The sequence below is a fragment of the Vipera ursinii genome (assembly GCF_947247035.1).
Source record: "Vipera ursinii genome assembly, chromosome: 2".
NCBI lineage: Eukaryota > Metazoa > Chordata > Lepidosauria > Squamata > Viperidae > Vipera > Vipera ursinii.
Genome location: NC_139513.1, coordinates 121,812,316 through 121,832,697, shown reverse-complemented (window position 1 = coordinate 121,832,697; position 20,382 = coordinate 121,812,316). Strand labels below are relative to the sequence as shown.

The 20,382-nt window shown below is 42.6% G+C and overlaps 1 protein-coding gene across 1 annotated transcript; it reads right to left on the bottom strand.

Annotated features, from left to right (window-relative positions):
- Nucleotides 1-7,063: 7,063 nt before the first annotated feature.
- Nucleotides 7,064-17,361, bottom strand: LOC310634863 (CMRF35-like molecule 5; the record flags this gene model as incomplete). Its single annotated transcript, XM_083353400.1, is given in 6 exon segments — nt 7,064-7,193; nt 10,514-10,592; nt 12,260-12,620; nt 12,622-12,683; nt 12,686-12,721; nt 17,346-17,361. Coding segments are annotated over 6 exon segments (684 nt in total), but the record flags the coding sequence as incomplete, so codon positions are not given.
- Nucleotides 17,362-20,382: the final 3,021 nt, after the last annotated feature.

The following is a 20,382-nucleotide window of genomic DNA, read 5'->3' as shown; positions in this document are numbered from 1 at the left end:
GACTTTGGGTGATGTACAAATATTAAAACACAACAATTATAACAATTACCCATGGTATCCCAAATAATGACACCTTCCATTCATTAAACACTTCGTCTTCTACTATAGGGCTGGCTTAATAGCAATAGTAATAGCATTTAGACTTATATACTGCCCCATAGTGCCTTACAGCATTCTCTGGGTGGTTTACAATGTAGTATTATTTCCATGTGGCCCCCAACAATATGGGCCTTCATTTTACCAACCTTAGAAGGAAGGAAGGCTGAGTCAACCTTGAGCCCCATCAGGATCGAACTCCAGGCTGTGGGCAGAATTTTGCCTGCAATGCTGCATTCTAACCACTGCGCCACCAGTTAACCTCTTGGCCTGAACACTTGGAAAAACAGCCAGGTCTACACAGCCTTACAGAAATCCAATTGTATTGAGGGCATTTGCCTCTCTGGGGGATTGCTGTTTCCACCAAGCAGGCACTTGTACAGAAAGTGTGGCATTTGATAGGTTGTGAGATCTGTACAACAGTGGGAAACTCAATATATGGAAGTTGTGGTTTCTCTATCATTAGGTGATTTTTAAAAAAAGAGTCTTGACCTTTTAAGAAGAGCTTAATTGTTTTTTTGAGAGGACACTGCAAAGTGGTCATTGAGGCATTTCCTGTGGTCCCTTACAAATCCACAGTTTGAAAATTCTAGGAAATAGTATAACTCTGATGAAAATTTGAAGCATTTTTCTAAGATTTACAATTGTTTTGTTCTTAGTTACAATATATCATTCGTTTTAAAATTTTGTGGTAAATTATTAAAGGAGACAGTTTTGAAGGGGGCATAATATGGTCTTGGGCGACTTTAATCTACCGTCCCTGGGAGGATCGTCAGAACTGGCTCGGGAGTTCATGGCTTCCATGGCGGCCATGGACCTGTCACAAATAATTTCTGGACCGACTCATGAGAGAGGCCACACCCCAGACTTGGTGTTCTTGTCTGGACGGTGGCGTGATGATATCGGTGGGGGCACCACAACTGTTACGCCCCTGTCATGGACCGATCACCATCTCCTGCGGCTAGACTTCCCCCTTGCCACCCCCCACCGTGGGTGCACGGTGCCAGTCAGATGGTACCGCCCTAGGCGCCTAATGGACCCTGATAAGTTCCAGGCAGCGCTTAGGGACACGCATGCACTCCCTGCTCACAGCTCGGCGGATGCCTTAGTGGAAGCCTGGGAAAAGGCAGCCACGGAGGCTCTGGACCGAGTTGTACCCTTGCGGCCTCTGACCCGGCGCAGATCCCAGCGAGCCCCATGGTTCACCGAGGAGCTCCGGGAGATGAAGCGTCGGAGACGGGGCCTAGAGAGCCGTTGGAGATCCAGCCGATCCGAATCCGACCGATTGCGACTAAGAATCCTCACCAGGTCTTATCTCGCTGCGATAAGGGTGGCAAAATCCAACTATTTTTCCACCCTCATCGCGTCCGCAGATAATCGCCCGGCTGCCTTGTTCAGGGTGACTCGCTCCCTATTAAACCAAGAGGTGAGGGAGGAACCCTTGCAGGGTCGAGCCGAGGAATTCGGTCAATATCTGCTGGATAAAATTGCTCGGATTCGAACTGGCCTGGACTCCAACTGGGCTGAGATGGAAGAACAAGACATGGACAGTCTTGTTGACGTCATCTGGGATGAATTTGATCCTGTAACTCCTAAGGAAGTGGACAGGATTATGAGAAGGTTGAGCTCCTCCACATGCTTACTGGACCCGTGCCCTTCCTGGCTGGCCTATGCAGCTCGAGAGGGGACACGTGGATGGTTCCTAGCGGTCATCTCTGCTTCTCTGAGTGAGGGTCACTTCCCCACCACCTTGAAGGAGGCGGTGGTGAGACCTCTCCTCAAGAAGCCCACCTTGGACCCATCCTCTTTAAATAACTTTCGTCCAGTCTCCAATCTTCGCTTCCTTGCGAAGGTTGTTGAGAGCGTGGTGGCGCACCAACTTCCTCAGATCCTGGATGAAGCGGTTTATCTAGACCCGTACCAATCGGGTTTCAGGCCGGGCTACAGCACGGAGACGGCATTGGTCGCTCTGATGAATGATCTCTGGAGAGCCCGGGACAGGGGCTATTCCTCTGTCCTAGTCTTATTAGACCTCTCGGCGGCTTTCGATACCATCGACCATGGTATCTTGCTGCGACGCCTCAGGGGACTGGGAGTGGGAGGCACGGTTCTGCGTTGGTTCTCCTCCTTTCTCCAGGGTCGCTCGCAGTCGGTGCTGACAGGGGGACAGAGGTCGACCCCGAGGCCTCTCGCTTGCGGAGTCCCTCAGGGGTCGGTCCTCTCGCCTCTCCTGTTCAACATCTACATGAAACCGCTGGGTGAGATCATTCACAGTTTTGGAGTAGGGTTCCATCAGTATGCTGATGACACCCAGCTTTTTATCTCAACTCCAAACAATATCAGTGATGCCCTAGACGTGATGTCCCGCTGCCTGAAAGCGGTCCGGGAATGGATGGGGAGGAACAGGCTTCAACTGAACCCGGACAAGACTGAATGGCTGTACGTTCCGGCAAACCAGGATATTCAGAATGTCCCATTGCTTAACATCGGGGACATGTTACTACCCCCTGTTGATAGGGCCCGCAACCTGGGTGTCCTCCTAGACTCGCAGCTCTCCCTAGAAGACCACATAGGAGCTGTGACCAAGGGGGCCTTCTCCCGGGTTCGACTAGTTCGCCAACTACAGCCTTATCTAGACCTGGATTCCTTACGTACAGTCACCCATGCCCTTGTGACCTCTCGCCTAGACTATTGTAACGCTCTCTACATGGGGCTGCCCTTGAGATCCACTCGGAAGCTTCAGCTGGTGCAAAGTGCAGCGGCACGGACACTCTTGGGAGCCTCCCAATACTCCCATATCACACCTCTCCTCCGTGCGCTGCACTGGCTTCCGGTTGCCTTCCGAGTGAAGTTCAAGGTGCTAACAATGACATACAAAGCCCTACATGGCATGGGTCCGGACTACCTACGGGAGCACCTTCTGCCGATGTCAGCACCCCACCGTCCTGTGCGCTCCCACAGAGAGGGCCTCCTCAGGGTGCCACCGCTCAAGGAATGTCGGCTGGTGGCCCCCAGGGGGAGGGCATTCTCAGTGGGTGCGCCGGCCCTCTGGAACAGTTTACCAACCGAAATCCGGATGGCCCCCGACCTCCGTACCTTCCGTCGCGACTTAAAAACTTTCCTGTTCCAGCAGTCCGGCCTGGCATGATAGCGTTAATTGGGGTCCCAGTTTGTTTTCACTATTGTTTTTTATTACTTTTTATTGTTCATCTGTATACCTTCCTCTGTACACCGCCCCGAGTCCCTCGGGAGAAGGGCGGTTTATAAAAACTAATAAATAAATAAATAAATAAATAAATAAATAAATAAATAATATGTTTATTAAAAAGGGGCATGGATTCCAAAATATTGAGAAATAGTATTATAACTATAATTAGTTTGTGAACAGGAAACATTTTCTGTCTAGGAGACATTTTAGGGGCCAAAGACAAAACTACATATTTTTTTTAGTTCACTTTTCAGAGGCAGATTGCAAGGGGGGTCATTTTATAGGTCATCCTTGAAGCCATCTGATATTTGACAGACTCTGATGTAATCTCAAGGCAATCTGGAATCAAAGATTGAAGGTAGGAATGGATGTGTGCAGCCCATGAGTTGCTCAAACCTAGACTTGTATGAGCTGAACAAAAACATACATATGCACACAATACAAATGTCAACGATTGGCAATAAGCTGCTGTGACCTCTGTATAAACAACTTAGCATTGAATTCCCAGTAGAGCAGGGATGTCCAGCCTTGGCAACTTTAAGACTTGTGGACTTCAACTCCCAGAATTCCCCAGCTAGCCATGCTGTGGTAGAGACTTAGCATGCATTTGGTGAGATTTGTTTAATATCAAAAGCCTACTTGTCCAGCAAATTCAATTCAACCTTTAGCCCACCATTAGTATGTCAGGACAGATCCAAGCTTCTGGTTCATTGTACTGCAAGCACAAACTATCAACTATTTTTGAGAGGCAGGAATTGATATGAATGCTGCCATTGAGAAAGCAGTGTGATTGTCTCTGGAGACTTTTGAGCAGTTTGTGCTGGAATTGAGGAGTGCACAAAAGAGCCAAATGTATTTGTAACTTGGAATCATTGTTTGCGAAATAACTGCTGACACCTTCTATTGACTTCTGAGGTTAGTGAGCTCACTAGAAGTATCAGTCCTAGTACAGAAAAAAATATGGATTGATTCATGAATGATGATGTTAAATGGCCTAAACTCAGTTCATTCAAACAGCTCAATCTTGTCATCTTGTCATCTTCCTAGCCACTCATTTCTAAGTAAAAAAAAATCTGTCGGCTGGAAATACCTCATAACGTTCAGCGTGAAACCCAGCGGGGCCTGTACTAAGGTTTAGAGTTTGTGAAAACAGATGTTTCTGATGTTTGCAGAAAGCTCAACGTTATCTGAGTACCTTCAGTAGATTACACTTGTACATTTATGGATGGTATCTTTGCAGCGATACTCCTCATCCAGCAAGCTTTGTGACTTGTGCATCTGTGTGCTTTGGAATCAATCAGTTTTGACTCTGACTGTCTGGACAAGTCCCTGCAATTTTCTTGGGAATGTTTGTAGGAACTGTAGTCCAAAATGTTTGGAGGTACCAGTTTGGGAAAGACTGATCTTTGCAATTTACTGGTAAATATCCCATGATGATGATGGTGATGGTGTTACGATTCACCTCTACTACTGCCATTGTTATTACTGCCATTTATGTCTCCTACTGACAGTTATTTTTTTTTAGATTTACTGCCACCTTCAACACATACCAGGATTCTGACATTTACTGTACATATTACATTTATTTATTTATGCTATATGGGAAATGGAGCCTAGGATGCACTGTGCTATATTTACTGTTCTCATCTGGCAAGAGTAGCCCAGGAGTAAGCAAGAACAGCAGTTCCATTGTGCTGTCACTCTCCCCTTTCTCCCGATATTGCTAATCTCTTTCGTTTTGAAACAGCTGCAAAAGTCGCAAAGATGGGGACAGCAATTGCTGTCTTAGTACACAGTGATATATGGCCACTAGATAGCAAGGATACTTCCAGAGATAAATACACATTATTAAAAAAAAACCAGCAAAGCTAAATTTATTTAAAGATGTTTCCCTTACAAATGCAGACAATGTGATTTTTAAAAAATTCACTAGATGACTCTGTCAGGGCCCCGATAGGCAAACATATTTTATTAAGGGCCAAAAGCTTTGGTGAGGCATAGCTTATTTCCTCTGCTCTAGCTCATCAGGCAGCTGTAGTTCACAAAAAAACGTATATAACAGTTATCAGATTTTGGGCTACCATGGACTAACATGGCTCTCCTCCGCCTTGTCCAGATGGCTCTGTGGACCCTAAATTGTTTTTCTCTCCTCTACTAAACCAGAAAGCAAATTCAGCCATTTTCAACATTTGTGGCTATTCAGAATAGACTTAAGAATTCGTCTGTCCTAATAAATATTGCTGAAAGACCTTGGAGGTTGAAAATGTAATACATTCACTTAAGTATATAAACATGCTAAATGATGAATGGTGATGGAGATGGATGCTGGGAATTGTAGTTCAAATGTTGAGAAGGCAGCTACAGACCATGTCTAGGGAGATTCTCAGCGATCCGGGTCACGGTTGTCTCAAAGGCGCTTTTTTAAAAGCAACCGCCCTGTGTTTTTCTTTTTCCCTTGAGAAAGAAGAAAAAGACATTTTGCTTCTCACCCAAGAAGCTTCATTAGTTCTGGCTGGAGGGGCGGGGGTAATGGAAGGATTAGTTCTCAGAAAGATTAGTTCTGAGAATCCTTCCATTCCCCCTCTCCCCCACCATCCACTCAGAACTGATGAAGCTTCTTGGATGAGAAGTGAAACGTCTTCCTCAAGGGCAGGGGTAGGCAACCTCGGCTCTTTTATGACTCATGGACTTCAACGCCCAGAATTCCTGAGTCAGCTATGCTGACTCAGGAATTCTGGGCGTTGAAGTCCATGAGTCATAAAAGAGCTGAGGTTGCCTACCCCTGCTCAAGGGGGAAAAAACACAGTCCAGTTGCCTTTTGAAAAAGCACCTTTGAGCTACAGACCATGTAAAATATGTTCAGGAGGCAAAAGAAGACAATAAGCAAGGGTGAAAGAGTCCATAAGCGAAGAAGAATGAAGGTTCTGACCTCAGCTATGTATTTTCCCTGATTAATATTGCTGGTTTACCATTGAATGATGTAAATTAACCGAAGCTTTTCCTCTTCTTTCGTAAGGTAGTTGGGTAGAGCGTGGTCACAAGCCATCATTATTAGAGCATTTATGAAACTTCTTGGGGTGAAATTAGCAGGTCAGGTTCTTGGATTTCTCCAAGGTGAGAAAGAGACAGCTACTAGAAAGCAAAAAAAATAAAAAAATAAAATAAAGTTATTTATTCAAGAAATAACACCCAAATAATTGTCTTAGGTCCTTATTGTCTGGATATTTGTATGACCTTCATCTCAAGAGCTACTTTTGATTATGAGAAAAAAAATCTGTATAAATGATTTTGAATGCTTGTGCTATTTATGACCGCTGACTTGTTTTTCGAGTAGGAATTACTATTAGGCAGGAAATAATGTCAGTCAGACAGTTTGACAGTTTGGTGGCAGTAAACATGCTAAGTAGCTTGATACATTTTTATAGGTCAATATAAAATATTCCACAAATGACTATAATAGACACACATGGTTGGCAAAAGAATTATCTTGTGTCTGTGCTGTGGTTGATGCGATAACGTTTCTGGAAAGTCTGATTTGACTCAATTTAGAATAACAACCCATATTTATAAAGAATTTATCCAATCTTAGAATCTAGGTAAGCTCTCTTACACAAAATTGGTTCTCAGCACCGGAGAGGCACAAAATACATCTGTCTGATCTACCCCCAAACCAGTCTCTTTATCCTGACATACCTGAAAAATCTGGAAGTTAATGATTGAAATTGAATGAAATGAAGTCATTCATTATCCATTTGCTCCTTCCGTTCCTGAAATCTGGATACCGGAGTGTTTTCCTCTCCTGTACCACATGTGCACCCAAACTATAGCAGCCAGCATAGTTAGAAAGATGGGTATTTTCAAGATGAGCTGGATTTGAAAATCAAGGCTTCTGGGTTGGTTTCTAAACAGAGAAATGTCCCACCATTTTATTTTGAATTGATCCTCATTATGACAAGTAAAATGAGTATAAATAAGTCACTCATTTATTTCACTTTTAATTTATATTGATCTTTCAGTACAAATAGAACAAATGAGGTCCCATATTTTCTGTACCGTTATTGACCATTATTTTGCTGTGTTTATTTTCTACCCAGCAGTAGAATTATTCTCCTGTACCCAAAATGTTATTTTTTTGTTTCCATGTCACTCGTGTCTGCTTTCGGACTATGTAAAGAACCATCATCCTTTATGTACAAGTAGATCTGCTTATAGTTTATGATCATTATTACAAATTATGCTACATGTCTCACCATCTAATTCATATCATCTAAGTGGTTGTGGAAGTAGCTCTAAAGAGGAGTTAATGATCATGGTGCAGGCAGGTTGAATGGCCCTAGAAGTCAGATTTTGCTTACTTGGTAAAATACAGAAAAACAATCCTGCCTCCAGATCAGAAAGAATCTTTCTTAGAGGATGAAGATAAAAAGCTGAAAGGGGAATAAAGTAACTCTAGTCAATGGATCTAATCCATAAACTTGTACAGGTGGAGATAAATTGTAGCTGTGAGCTGAACAAATAGGACATTGGGATCAGCCCTTTGCAAAGTCAGATCATTTACGTTTCCACATATGACATGTTGTCATCATTGGTCTCTGTAAGGATGGAGGCTCAATCTCAACTGCCTTAAAGATCCAGTTGATTTTGGGCAGGGGTTTGAAGATTATCTTAGAGATTTGGTAGGCAGTTAAATTAAGTTCTGGAAATCTGAGTTAGTGGACGGGAATGCTCCTGTCTATCTCTGTGTGTCAATGCTGGAAGACAGCTTCTTCTAAAAACCCACCCCATTGGTTTGGGGTGAGGCATCATTGATACGTGGCTGATACCCAGCTATAGATTTATAGCCCAAGCCACATTGGAAGTGCTCTTAAGGTCTTCTGGTAGTGATTGAAGGCTGTGAGGAACTGGCTGAAATAAAACAGAATCTGGGCAATATGGAGCTAGTCCAGAAATCAGTGGGCTCCTTGTAAGTACTTAAGCTGGCTCTGGATAAAGATGCACTCTCCTTGAAAGAGCAGGTTTGTGGACAACTTGGTGGTTCCCAGGAGTCATGTCTCCTGTTTAATGACCAGACTGATGTTATGGCCATGGTTTGCCCAGACAAGTGACTGTCCAGTCTCTTCTTAAAAACTTCCAGTGTTGGAGCATTCATTTGAGCTACTGTCCCACTTGTAGACCTTAGTGGGGTCTTCATCACCCTGAGGTTGGACTACTGCATTCTATTTGGAGCTGCTTATGAAAGCTATGCAAAAGCTTCAGCTGGTAGAAAATGCAGCTGCTCTTATTTTGACATTTGAGAGCTGCTTCTTCAGGGTGTACTTTTTCTGTGGGGACTGCACTGTCTGCAAATAGGTTTCCAAATATTATTCAAAGTGTTGGTGTTGACTTAGAGTTCGCATCTTTTAATTCTTAGTTACTTACATTATCCTCTTCTTCAAACAGAACTATATCCTGTGTGTTCAGCCTTGAAGGAGATGCTTCACATCCATCCACAAGGGGTGGATGGAGAACCCAGAGTTAGGCTGTCGTAGTGGCTGATATAAAATAGCTTGCCACCAGATGGTCCTTACTCTATGAATTTTTAGGAATATGGCAAAAAGGTTTATTCTACTGGGTGTTTAGAACCTATATGGCTATTTGGTTGGTGGTGATTTTTAATTTTATTTTTAATTTCAGTGTGGTTTTTTAGTTTGATTACAATGTTATAAAGTAGCATTTTGGAGTTTTGTGGGGATGAATGGTGCTGCTTTATTTGTATTTATGGACTGTGAACTCCCTGAGTATTATGATTATATCTATTCTAACTACAGTATCTTTCTCTCTCTCTATCATCTATCTATCTATCTAATCTATGCATATTCTAAAAATAAATAATAAATAATATGAAGTGAATGCAAAATGCCACAAAAGCAAAGGTGCCTAACAGAGAAAAATCAACATGGGAGACTCTATACAAGTATTAATTTGTAAATGTCAGAAACCCCTGGGCCAAAATGGAGACGTAATGGAGCATGAAGCTAGGAAAACCCCCCCAGAAAGCATTACAAACATCTACTACAACAGAGATAATTAAAATTATAGAATAATTTTGGGACATAAGCATTATTGAAGAGCATCTTTGGGGGAAGGGTACATTTGTCTGATAGATCAAAGAAGATGTAAAACCCCTATACAAATGGAGCAAACTCCTCTAAAAAATTACCATGGGCTGTTCATAGCAGTTCTTGGATGACATTTTTGGGCCTAGTCTGTCTACTTCAGCACCAACAAGGAAGTCAGGCTAATCTTCAGATAGAAAGTGAAATCAGAGAGGTATATCTGAAAAACAACTAATGATAAAATGGTGGACAGTTTCCATTACCTTCAAGTAGGTAGAAAAATGGATGGAGTTTGTAGTTATGTTCCACCATTTAGACATACAATGTTTTTGTTTAATATAAGCATCCTTTTAGCAGAACATATTACCTATGGAATTCTTGCCAGAAAGTGGCTTTTTCCTAATGTAGCTTAGGCACGTATTCTGTGCTGAATGCTCTAGAACAGGGGTGTCAAACTGCCGGCCTGCGGGCCGGATGCGTCATGCGGAAGCTGCACCCACCCCAGCTCCGGCAAGGGGAAAAAAGTCACAATACGTCACAATATGGCACATGACACCACTGCTCTAGAACATAGAATAAATAGGGTTGGAAAGAATCCTGGAGGTCTTCTAGTCTAACCCCTTGCTCAATCAGGAGACCCTATGCCATTCCAGACAAACATTTTAGTGACCCCTTATTTTAATAGAGTTCTTATATTTTCTGCTCTATTCCAGTGTTTCTTGCTTTTATGAAATATTTTAATTGACATGTTTTCTGATATATTTTCTTGTGCATCAGCTGCTGGGCCCCACAACTGGTGAGTGAAATTTAAGGATTCAGCAAAGCAATAAACAAATGCATGAAATATCATATTTTGGTAGAGTGGGAGGAACAAAGAAGATGTGCTAATCGTGGTCTCTGACATGCAGCTAGGGGAAAATTAATGAGCGCCTTTCATGTGTTCTGAATTTCCACATCTTTGCTTTTGGTTGTGATGGCCAGGCTGTCCAGAGATAATCAAGTTGCTGCTAAGGTACAGTATAGTTTGGCATTCTGTTTTACTTAAGAAGTATCTACTGATAGACTGTCTGGAATTTTCCTTCGAATATCAAATATAAGCAAGTAATTAGAATACCTTTCAGGAGATAATGGAGATTCACTTGGCTCTACTGTTTTATATTCTTCATTTCTAGATGTAGGCGTGGAAACATCATCTGTAAACAATAACATATTTTGTCAAGTACTAATGCAGGAGATAAAAATGAATGCATTCACATTTCCTGATTTATGTACTGGTAGTTATTAAAAAGAGGTACCAAATTGGACTTAGGTTGTTTCAAATATTATGATGATAATAAAGACTGCTGTGTGCAATGTGCAGTTTAAGAAATATAGCCCACAGTGATCCACGATGTACTCTCTATCTATGGCCAAATCTACAGGAGGAAAGTCACATGTATTGTATTGTGCATCTAGGCTTTGAAAATACCTAGCCAATGGTAAATATTTTAAAATATTTATGTATATTATATTATACATTACTATTCATTTAAAAAGGGATGCGGTGGCTCAGTGGGTTAGGATGCTGAGCTTGTCAATCAGAAGGTCGGCAGTTTGGCGGGTCGAATCCCGAGTGCCGCGTAACAGAGTGAGCGCCTGTTACTCATCCCAGCTTCTGCCAACCTAGCAGTTTGAAAGCACGTAAAAATGCAAGTAGAAGAATAGGGACCACTACGGTGGGAAGGTAACAGCGTTCCGTGCACCTTTGGCGTCTAGTCATGCCAGCCACATGACCACAGAGATGTCCTTGGACAAGCGCTGGCTCTTCGGCTATGAAACAGAGATGAGCACCGGCCCCTAGAGTTGGAAACGACTAGCACGCATGTGCGAGGGAACCTTTACCTTTACCTTTACCTACAGTATTCATTTAAAAATATCCCATTTGAAAGAGCAAAAATCACAGTAGAACAATTCTCTCCACAAAATCTTTAGAACAAAACTTTACCTCTCATTGTTTAAAAACAAGTTGGGAGACAAGTCATCCTGAAGTACATTATGCAATTGCTCTGGACAGTAGGTAGAGACAGCAACTAATAGGACTTTGGCAGGCTTTCATTTTATCTAAAGAGTGCTTCTGAAGGATAGTTGTGTTGGGATATAAATTCTAGCCAAATTGTTTTTCAAGAAGACGGCACAAGCTTTAATTATACAGATGGACAATGGGCTACATCCCTAAATGCAGCTTACAGAAGTAGTAGCATCTGGGATGTTGTGAGACGCTGTTTAGACATCTTTACATTATTTCTACAAGCTTAAGGAAGCTATAAGTGTGTTGTCTTTTAAAATGGAAACTGTAATTCTCTGAAATCTAAGCAAAACCAATAATGAATAACCACAGGTAGCCCTTGACTTACGCCTGCAACTGAGCCCAAAATTTCGGTTGCTAAGCAAGACATTTGTTAAGTTGAGTTTTGCCCCATTTTACGACCTTTCTTGGCACAGTCGTTAAATGCATCATTACAGTTGTTAAGTTAGTAACACGGTTGTTAAGTGAATCTGGCTTCCCCCATTGACTTTGCTTGTCAGAAGGTTGCAAAAAGTGATCACGTGATCCTGGGACACTGCAACCCACATAAATGCATGCCAGTTGAATTTTGATCACCTGGCCGTGGGGATGCTGCAGGGGTCGTAAGTTTGAAAAAACGGTCATAAGTCACTTTTTTCAGTGCCGTTGTAGCTTGGAATGGTCACTAAACAAATGACTGTAAGTCAAGGACTACCTGTACAAAGTTCTGATGTTAGATAGAAACAACAGTGTGTCGTCTTCCTACGGTCGCATGATGACTCTCTTCCTAACATAATAACTACAGCAAAAGGATACCTGCGATAACGATTAGTTCCACCGGCTGCCAGATATCATATTTTCTCTCCACGCCACACAGGTAAGCCCCGGCATCGTTGTGAGTGAGGTTCTCCATGACCACGCTGAATTCATGAAGTACACGGTTGTCTTTGATGGACATTCCATTCTGCTTCACCTCTTCCTCCGATCCTGTGGTTCGGATGGTGCGGTTACGAGAGCAGAACCTAAATCTTTCTTCTTTGCACCAGTACTTGACAGCTTCTTCATCACCTCTTCTATATTTGCAGCGGATAGTCACTGAGCCACCACGGGGTGAAATGACTGATTTGGGATGCTCCAGCATCCAGCAAACTGAAAAACAGTTACACCCATTTTTTTTTTACTAAAAATGAAAATAACACCAGCCCCAGTGCATCCAGAGTTCCACTTAAGTCTCTGTAGCCTGCATGAAATTAATTGGATTAAAAGGGAAAAAAATTACTCATCTTTCCTAAACATGTTGCCCTTCAGAAGGGTTCATCCTCAGTTATCCCCAAGTTTAAGAAGGCTTGGGAACTATTAAATTTGGTCCCAGATGTCCGAAGAACACCGTGTGAGTCAAAGCTGATTTATATAATCGCTTTTCTTAATCCATGAGTCCGACATGGATTTCCCTCAATTTGAAATGCAGCAGTCTACAGAATGAATCAGCCTGCCCTGTGTGTCCAGCAGACCTGGATCAAGTGCCTGCCTGCAATCCCTTTTCAGCAAGCAACGTTCATAGATGTTAGCATCCATTTGAAAAAAGTTGCAGAGCGATCAGCAAAAAAAAGGAGGGAGGGGGGAATAAAAAAAATTCAAAGAATGAGCAGGACAAATATTAACACCTTATTTCAAGAGTGAATGAAGCTTCTTTGAGAAGGAGATTTCACAGGCAGCCCTATTGCTGAGAAAATCAAGCCGGGCAAATGAGAAAAATGCATGGGATAAAAGGAAAACTTGGAAATGAAAAGAAGAGGAAGAATGAAAAGAAGAAGGAAGCTTTCAAGAACGTGTATCCATGCCGTCCCGCCCACATGGGATCTCTTCTAAACTCTTCTGCTTTGACATTGGAATGGAGCACAGTTTGTCCTTCTTCTTGTTTATATAACTATCTCTAATGAAGGCTTGTTGATGCACATTTTTCCTGTGAATGTATTACCATTTTAATATGTTTATTTTAGACAGATGGATTTTTCACTAGAGAAAAGGCTGATATTCATTGTTGCCTTTCATGCTGCAGGAGACTTTCTTTAGTCAATCTCATTTCACGAATCCACTCCTGTAGAAACTTTTTGCTGATTTTTGTTAGGAATTTGGATTATTACAATAAAATCTAATATAAACTAAATTGAGAGAAAGAAAAGAAAATAGAAAGACTAAAAAGGAGCAATGGAAAAGGAAGAAATGAAAAAGTAAGAGCACAGTAAAGAGAAAAGAAATATATAAAAATGTGACTTCTAATTTTCATTACCAGTTTAAACCAAAATAAATCGCTTCATCCCATTTCTCATCTCTTATCTCTACATAAATCCATAAGACATTTTTTTCAGTCCTTTCATCAGCCAAAAATCCAAAAAGAGTAGCCAGAAGTAACAATATATCTTATTTTTAACCTTGGTCAAATAAGCCAGCTTTATATTTGTTCCTTTTACAGTCTTAATCTTTAGTTGTTAGACATTGTCAAAGGATTTGATTCCTCTTCATTTCTTCTTTGTCCTATTACACAGACTTCTTCAAGGCTTGAGGCTATTTTTCCCCCCTTTTAAATATCCCATATCAGGCTTGAGGGTCAGAATGAATGGAAATAGGTTAAAAAAAATCGCCAAACACAGGATGATAAAGAACAATATCACAAATTGAAGCATGAATATGAAACATCAACATCAGTTCAAAATAAAATGATTGCCTTTGACCCAACACAAACAAATCTGAGAAAGAATGGATCTATATTACTCACTTAGAATGGTGTTTAAATGACAATGCATTCTTTTTTAAAAAAGAAAAAAAATCTGATATATTGCTTACCCACTGATTTTTCAATATATTCTGAAACCAGCTGCCATTAGATTAGTAGCCTAAAACATCCCCAGCCCTACTTTCATTCCTTGATGTAATTGTAGCCAAAAGCTAGTACATTTCTATCTCACGTTGTAATTTCTCTATTGCAATAAGACTGTGAAGCATAAAATGGGTGTCCCTAGATTCTAATGTTCTATATTTGTATTCGTGCCTTCCTTTCACAATTTTGTCATCTGCCAAAAGGACCAGAGAGAAACTGTGCTCCACATCACTGTCTAAAATTTTGTCCAACGTTCATATATCTTTGTTGCAGGTAACTGAACCCAAATCTAATCTAATCCCCAGTTCTAATAGTTCTCACCATGGAATAAAGTCCAAATCAAGCCATAGAAAAGTTTCATTGTTCTTTGTTTAAGCAGCTTCTCTGAGAATCTTCTTTCACTTTCATCTCAAATCACAGACTTGGAGTTTTTTTGTTTCTCAGACTGCATGTGGTATTCTGTTGAAATAACTAAGTTTCACCAGAGGAAGAGGTCAGATCTTGCTTAATTTTTTAAAAAGAAAACACATGATTATTAATCCTAATATTGGCATATTTGTAACTTAGAAACTGTAAATTCCTCCTCAGACTAGAACAGATTTTACAATTATTGACCAATGCAGTGGTCTTAGATCCTTCCTATTACAAATATGGACACGGATAACACTGGGTTTGGGCATGTTTAACATTTCATTGTTGTAGTAGCTTTAATGTATAATTTCTTGAGCTATAATGATTGCAAGCACTAGTACTAATTGCTTCCAAAATGGAAATAGTAAATTACATCACCTCTCTACCAATGTGGTTCATGTGTCTTAAAGTGAATAAATGTGACAGAGTGTAGTAAGGAGGTAGAGTCCCAGGTGGGAAGAAGTGCAAGAGGCAACTGGGCTTTCTTGTTTTTCTTTGAAGACATTTTGCTTCTCATCCAAGAAGCTTCTTCAGCTCTGACTGGATGGTGGGGAATGGAAGGATTTATAAATTGCAAGGAATACAAATCCTTCCATTTCCCACCATCCAGTCGGAGCTGAAGAAACTTCTTGGATGAGAAGCAAAGCGTCTTCAAAGAAAAACAAGAAAGTCCAGTTGCCTCGTGAAAAAGCACCTTTGGGACTTCCAGCTGCAGTTGTTCCAGTAAGCTGTTAAGCAGATGGTGTTTCAATTAAGGAGCTTGGGGTGTCTCAGAGGGGTGGGAGAGGCCCCAGCAGGCCTGCTGCGGGTTGCGCAAAGGCTGGAGAAATGCTGCAGTGTGGTGCAAAGCCTGAAGGGGCTGACAGACCACTCAGAGACAGCAGGCTAACATTAACTGGTTTATTAGGGAATCGGACAAACAGGTGTTTGGGGTTCGGACTTTTATAGCCGGCTGCTGGCCGGCTAGTCCAATCAGCGGCCGTTCTTCTCCCTCCGGGATTCCGGGGCCAATCCGCTGTCAGCTGTGTTTGACAGCTCCTTCGTCCGCGTGGCTGGGCGGTTCCGCGTTGTGTTGACAGCCGAGAACTGTCAACTGGCTGCGCCTGCGCCTTCGCTGGGGAGGTTTTGACAGCTGTCAAAACTCCCGTGTGTTCAGCTGTCATGGTGTTTACCTCACGACTAATATAACTGTTTAACTCGTAACGATAACGATCTTACATATAATACACCTGCCCCATCCCAATCCTGCACTGTGGCCCTTGTCAGTGGAAACCCCGGGGCTGGGCCTGAAGAAGCCGAGAGCCTTCAGCAGTCTTAGCCAGCTGCTATTGCATTCAGGCCTTGACTTCAGCCCCAGTGCTGCGGCTGCCTCTGACAAATGCCGCCAACTACTCCAACTCTTCTGTTGCCCCATCCCACCTCAGCCACAGCAGCATTCATCTTTAGCCCTGGGTCTGGGTCTGAAGTAGAGGTCCAGATTCTTCAGCGGTCTCAACCAGCTGCTATAGCCCTTGGACCTCAGCTTCAGTCCTGGGGATCCAAGAAAGCCAAAGCAAGTTCCTCCCTAGAGAGAAACTATCTTCCTGGAATATTGCCTCCTTGTTCTTTCAACAACAACCCCCCCAATACTTGTAGTCTTGCCCTACCACCTCAAAATACACCTAGTTGGCTCAGTGACTTCATTAGGCACATTTATATTCATATACTAGCTGTTGTCTTTATCTAATCAAATGCTTTGCTGCTGATCCATCACATGTACTCTAATTTGCGTAAATGTATAAAGAAGGACTGGGACCTCTTCCCTCTTTAAGCCTATCTTTGCCTCCAGAACTGTCAATAAACCAACCAATTGTACTTCAGTGCAATATTTCCTGGTCAATAATTCTCCTACATCCCAGCCGCCTGAACACATCCTTTGCTTTCTTTCAGTGCAAACATTATCTTCAGAAGAGGTTAGTCAGATTTGCTTTTTGTCATCACGGGCATATCGAGCTTCATCAAGAAGGTGAACTTCAGTATACTTGCATTTTTATAGGTGCTTAATATCATATCCTTGCTCCCCTGATCATGTTGTTTGCCATCCCTTCCCTATAGGACAGAGGTAGGCAACCTTGGCTCTTTTATGACTCGTGGACTTCAACTCCCAGAATTCCTGAGCCAGCATGGCTGGCTCAGGAATTCTGGGAGTTGAAGTCCACGAGTCATAAAAGAGCCAAGGTTGCCTAGCCCTGCTATAGAAGAAGAGCAGGCAGAGCTGGGGAGGAGGGGTCAGAGTTAAATGTGTCATCAATTCAGAGTCCTTGTGTTGCCACAAGAGATCAAAGTCCACCCCCCCTGAATTTTGTTGACCCTTACCTAATGACAATTTAGTGCTGTTAGTTAACTAGATTCTTGTATATGGATTTGAATAAAATCTTCTCTGCTGCAACTTTACAAATGATCCTGATTCTTTGCTCTTGACGTTCTTTCTCCCAAACAAGCTATTCCGTGAGTTATTGCTGTGTGAATGTTGAATGTGATATTGTATCTCAGGGCTTGCTAAGTCCTACTCAACCTTAGCTAAAGAGTGTATACACAAACCACCGGAGACCAGGTCTTGTGACCTTTCCTCACCCTCTATTTCAGACATGTCAAACACAAGGCCCGAGGGCCAGATCAGGCCCGCAAAGTGGTTTCATGTGGCCCGCGAAGCCATCCTGGAAACAGTGAGGGAACGGCCCCCACTGCCTTGGCCCTGGCCCAGAGACCCTCCTTCTGCCAGAGACCCTCAGATCTGTCCCACTCCTGCCCAGGCCCCCATAGGCACCCTTGATGCGAATGATGTAGAGCTGGCCACACCCACCCAGTAGACCATACGCACTCTAGCCATGCCCACCCAGTAGGCCACACCCACCCTGGCCACACCCACCCAGCCCCCTGAGGGCAACCGCAATGCTGATGCGGCCCTCAATGAAATTGAGTTTGACACCCCTGCTCTATTTGGTAAAAGAGGCTTCTTTAGAAGAGGATAGGAAGGACCAACCCTCTGGCAAGTTGTTGAACTGCCTGCCCATGCTGGAAATAGAAAGCACAGAACTATTTGGGTCAGTGCTCCTAAGAGCATTGCTTCGGGGAGATGCAATTGGACTGTCATGTAAAAATCTGGAAAAAGATCAAGGACGTTTTCTTCCATACAAATGCACACTCATGGATGCATTTTTGTGACAGTGTGGAGAGCAGCTCTTCAGTGTAAAGAGATGGGTGAGATGACAGGTGGGCGAGGAGCAGAGCAGAGCATGAGCATGTACAGTGGTGGAGCCTTGGTGGAGCAGTGGGCTAATGCCTCCTTAAGTAACACCAGCTGCCTGCAATTAGTGCAGGTTCGCATCCCACCAGGCTCAAGGTTGACTCAGCCTTCCATCCTTCCGAGGTGTAGGTAAAATGAGGACCCAGATTGTTGGGGGCAATAAGCTGACTTTGTAATAATGCCGCTTGGGGGGGGGAAAGCCCTAATAAGCAGGCATATACATAGAATGAAGGCTATTGCTAAGCACATTGGTTTGTGCTTAAATTGTAAGCCACCCTGAGTCTTCGGAGAAGGGCGGGATATAAATGGGATTAAAATAAAAATAAATAAATAAAATTATAGGTTTGGCCTTTAAAAAAAAAGACAGATCTTCATATACAAATATGGGCATCTCTTCTTGAGGGTCTCCAGCCTCATCTGATCACCAGAGGCCTGATCTAATTTCTGTCTGTCTCTGCTGTACTTGATTTGAAATAGAAGCAAGCTTGTGGTTCCTTTCCACTTCTCACATTCTCTTTCCCTATTCATAGCACAATTCACCCAATTAGCTGAAAACTACACTGGCATCAAAATTTGCTGTCCCCATTGCTAATCATTATTTGCCTCTACTACCTCTGTTTTAAGTCGCTGCAGTCACCTGACTTCCCTCCCTTGGATGTCCAAATTCAATGGCCCAGACTCTTTAGCTCCTACTGGTCACAAGAGGGCAGTAGGGTGTAGATCGAGATGTCTATGGAGATTCTCAGTCATCCAGGTCATGGCTGTCCCAAAAGTGCTTTTTCAAAAGGCAACTGGACTTTCTTTGTTGTTTTTTTCCTTGAAGATGTTTAATTTCTCATCCGAGAAGCTTCTCCAGAACTGAAAAGTGAAATGCCTTCAAGGAAAAACAAGAAAGCCCAGTTGTCTTTTGAAAAAGCACCTTTGGGTTTAGATCAAGAGTTAAGGATTTCACTAGAAGGAGAGGATCGGTAGCTCGGGATTGAACTGTGGAGTCCTTGAAGCTCTCTGAGCTTGCGTATCTACTTGCAGACGTTTCATGATAGGTAACATCGTCCGTGCTATTTATTTTGTGTCCCCTGTTTTCCTAAGAGATTCTAATCTATGTAATTTTCCCCTGCTTTTCTTCCCAGACCCACAGTTTTTGACTCGCCTCCTGGTAGGAGGTATCTAACCAGGTGATGTCATGTATTACCTGTACAGTTGGTCCTCACTTAAGAACAGTAGTTGGGGTCAGAATTTCTATTGCTAAGTGAGATGGACATAAAGTGCAATATTATAAGACTGTTCAGTGACAGTAGCTCCAGTCCTTTTAATTGCTATCCATAAACAAATCCTATACCATCATTACATAAGTATGCGACCTGGTCACTGTTTGTGACTTCCTGGCTGCTTTGACTTTTCTTCTTAGAAGCTAGAAACGAAGTCCACAAACGGCAGCCGTGTGACTGCAGTGACACGGCACCCGTTGTAACTTAAGAGGGCTGGTTGCAAGTGACACTCATTCTGCACCATTGTAAGTTTGCATGGTTGCCGAACAAGTGGTCTTTGCAAATACAGGTAATCCTCGACTTGCAACCACAATGGAGCCCAACATTTATGTTGCTAAGTGAGAAATTCATTAAGTGAGTTTTGCCCCATTTTGCGACCTTTCTTGCCACGTTTGTTAAGTGAATCCCTGCAGTTGTTAAGTTAGTAACAAGGTTGCTAAATGAATCTGGCTTCCCCATTGACTTTGCTTGTCAGAAGGTCGCAGGAAGGCAATCACTTGACACCCCCCACACACACTTTTTTCAGGGCAGTTGTAACTTTGAACAGTCACTAATCAAACTGTTGTAAATCAAGAACTACCTGTACGTCTCCTTTCTGTTACAGTTGTAAATGCTGCTTCTCTAATTATCGCTCATATTAGATATCCATTCTCTGGAACACTAACAGGCACACACAGAATGCTTCAACTATTAAACATTCAAGAGACAAATCTCGAATATTTGAAATCTTTTGGAGCGTGCGAATAACAGAAAACATGCTATAGTGGTAAGTGATACAGCCAGTGGTGGGACTCAGTAATACTATTAAGAAATGGATCTACTTTTCCCCATCTGATATGAACACATGAATTAAGGTGTACCTGGTTTAAAGGATTATTTCGTTACAGAGTGGCATAACCAGTGGTGGGATTCAGCTGGTTCGCATCACTTCAGAAGAACCGGTAGCTAATTTTTTGTTGCCCAGGCCCAGAATGGACTTCTGGAAGTGGCATCCAGACAGAGAACCGGTTGTTCATAAATTTGAATCCCATCATACAGCTAAGGGTGACTTAAGGCTGGCTCCCTCAAGGACTGGGATAAGATGAAGGCAACAGAA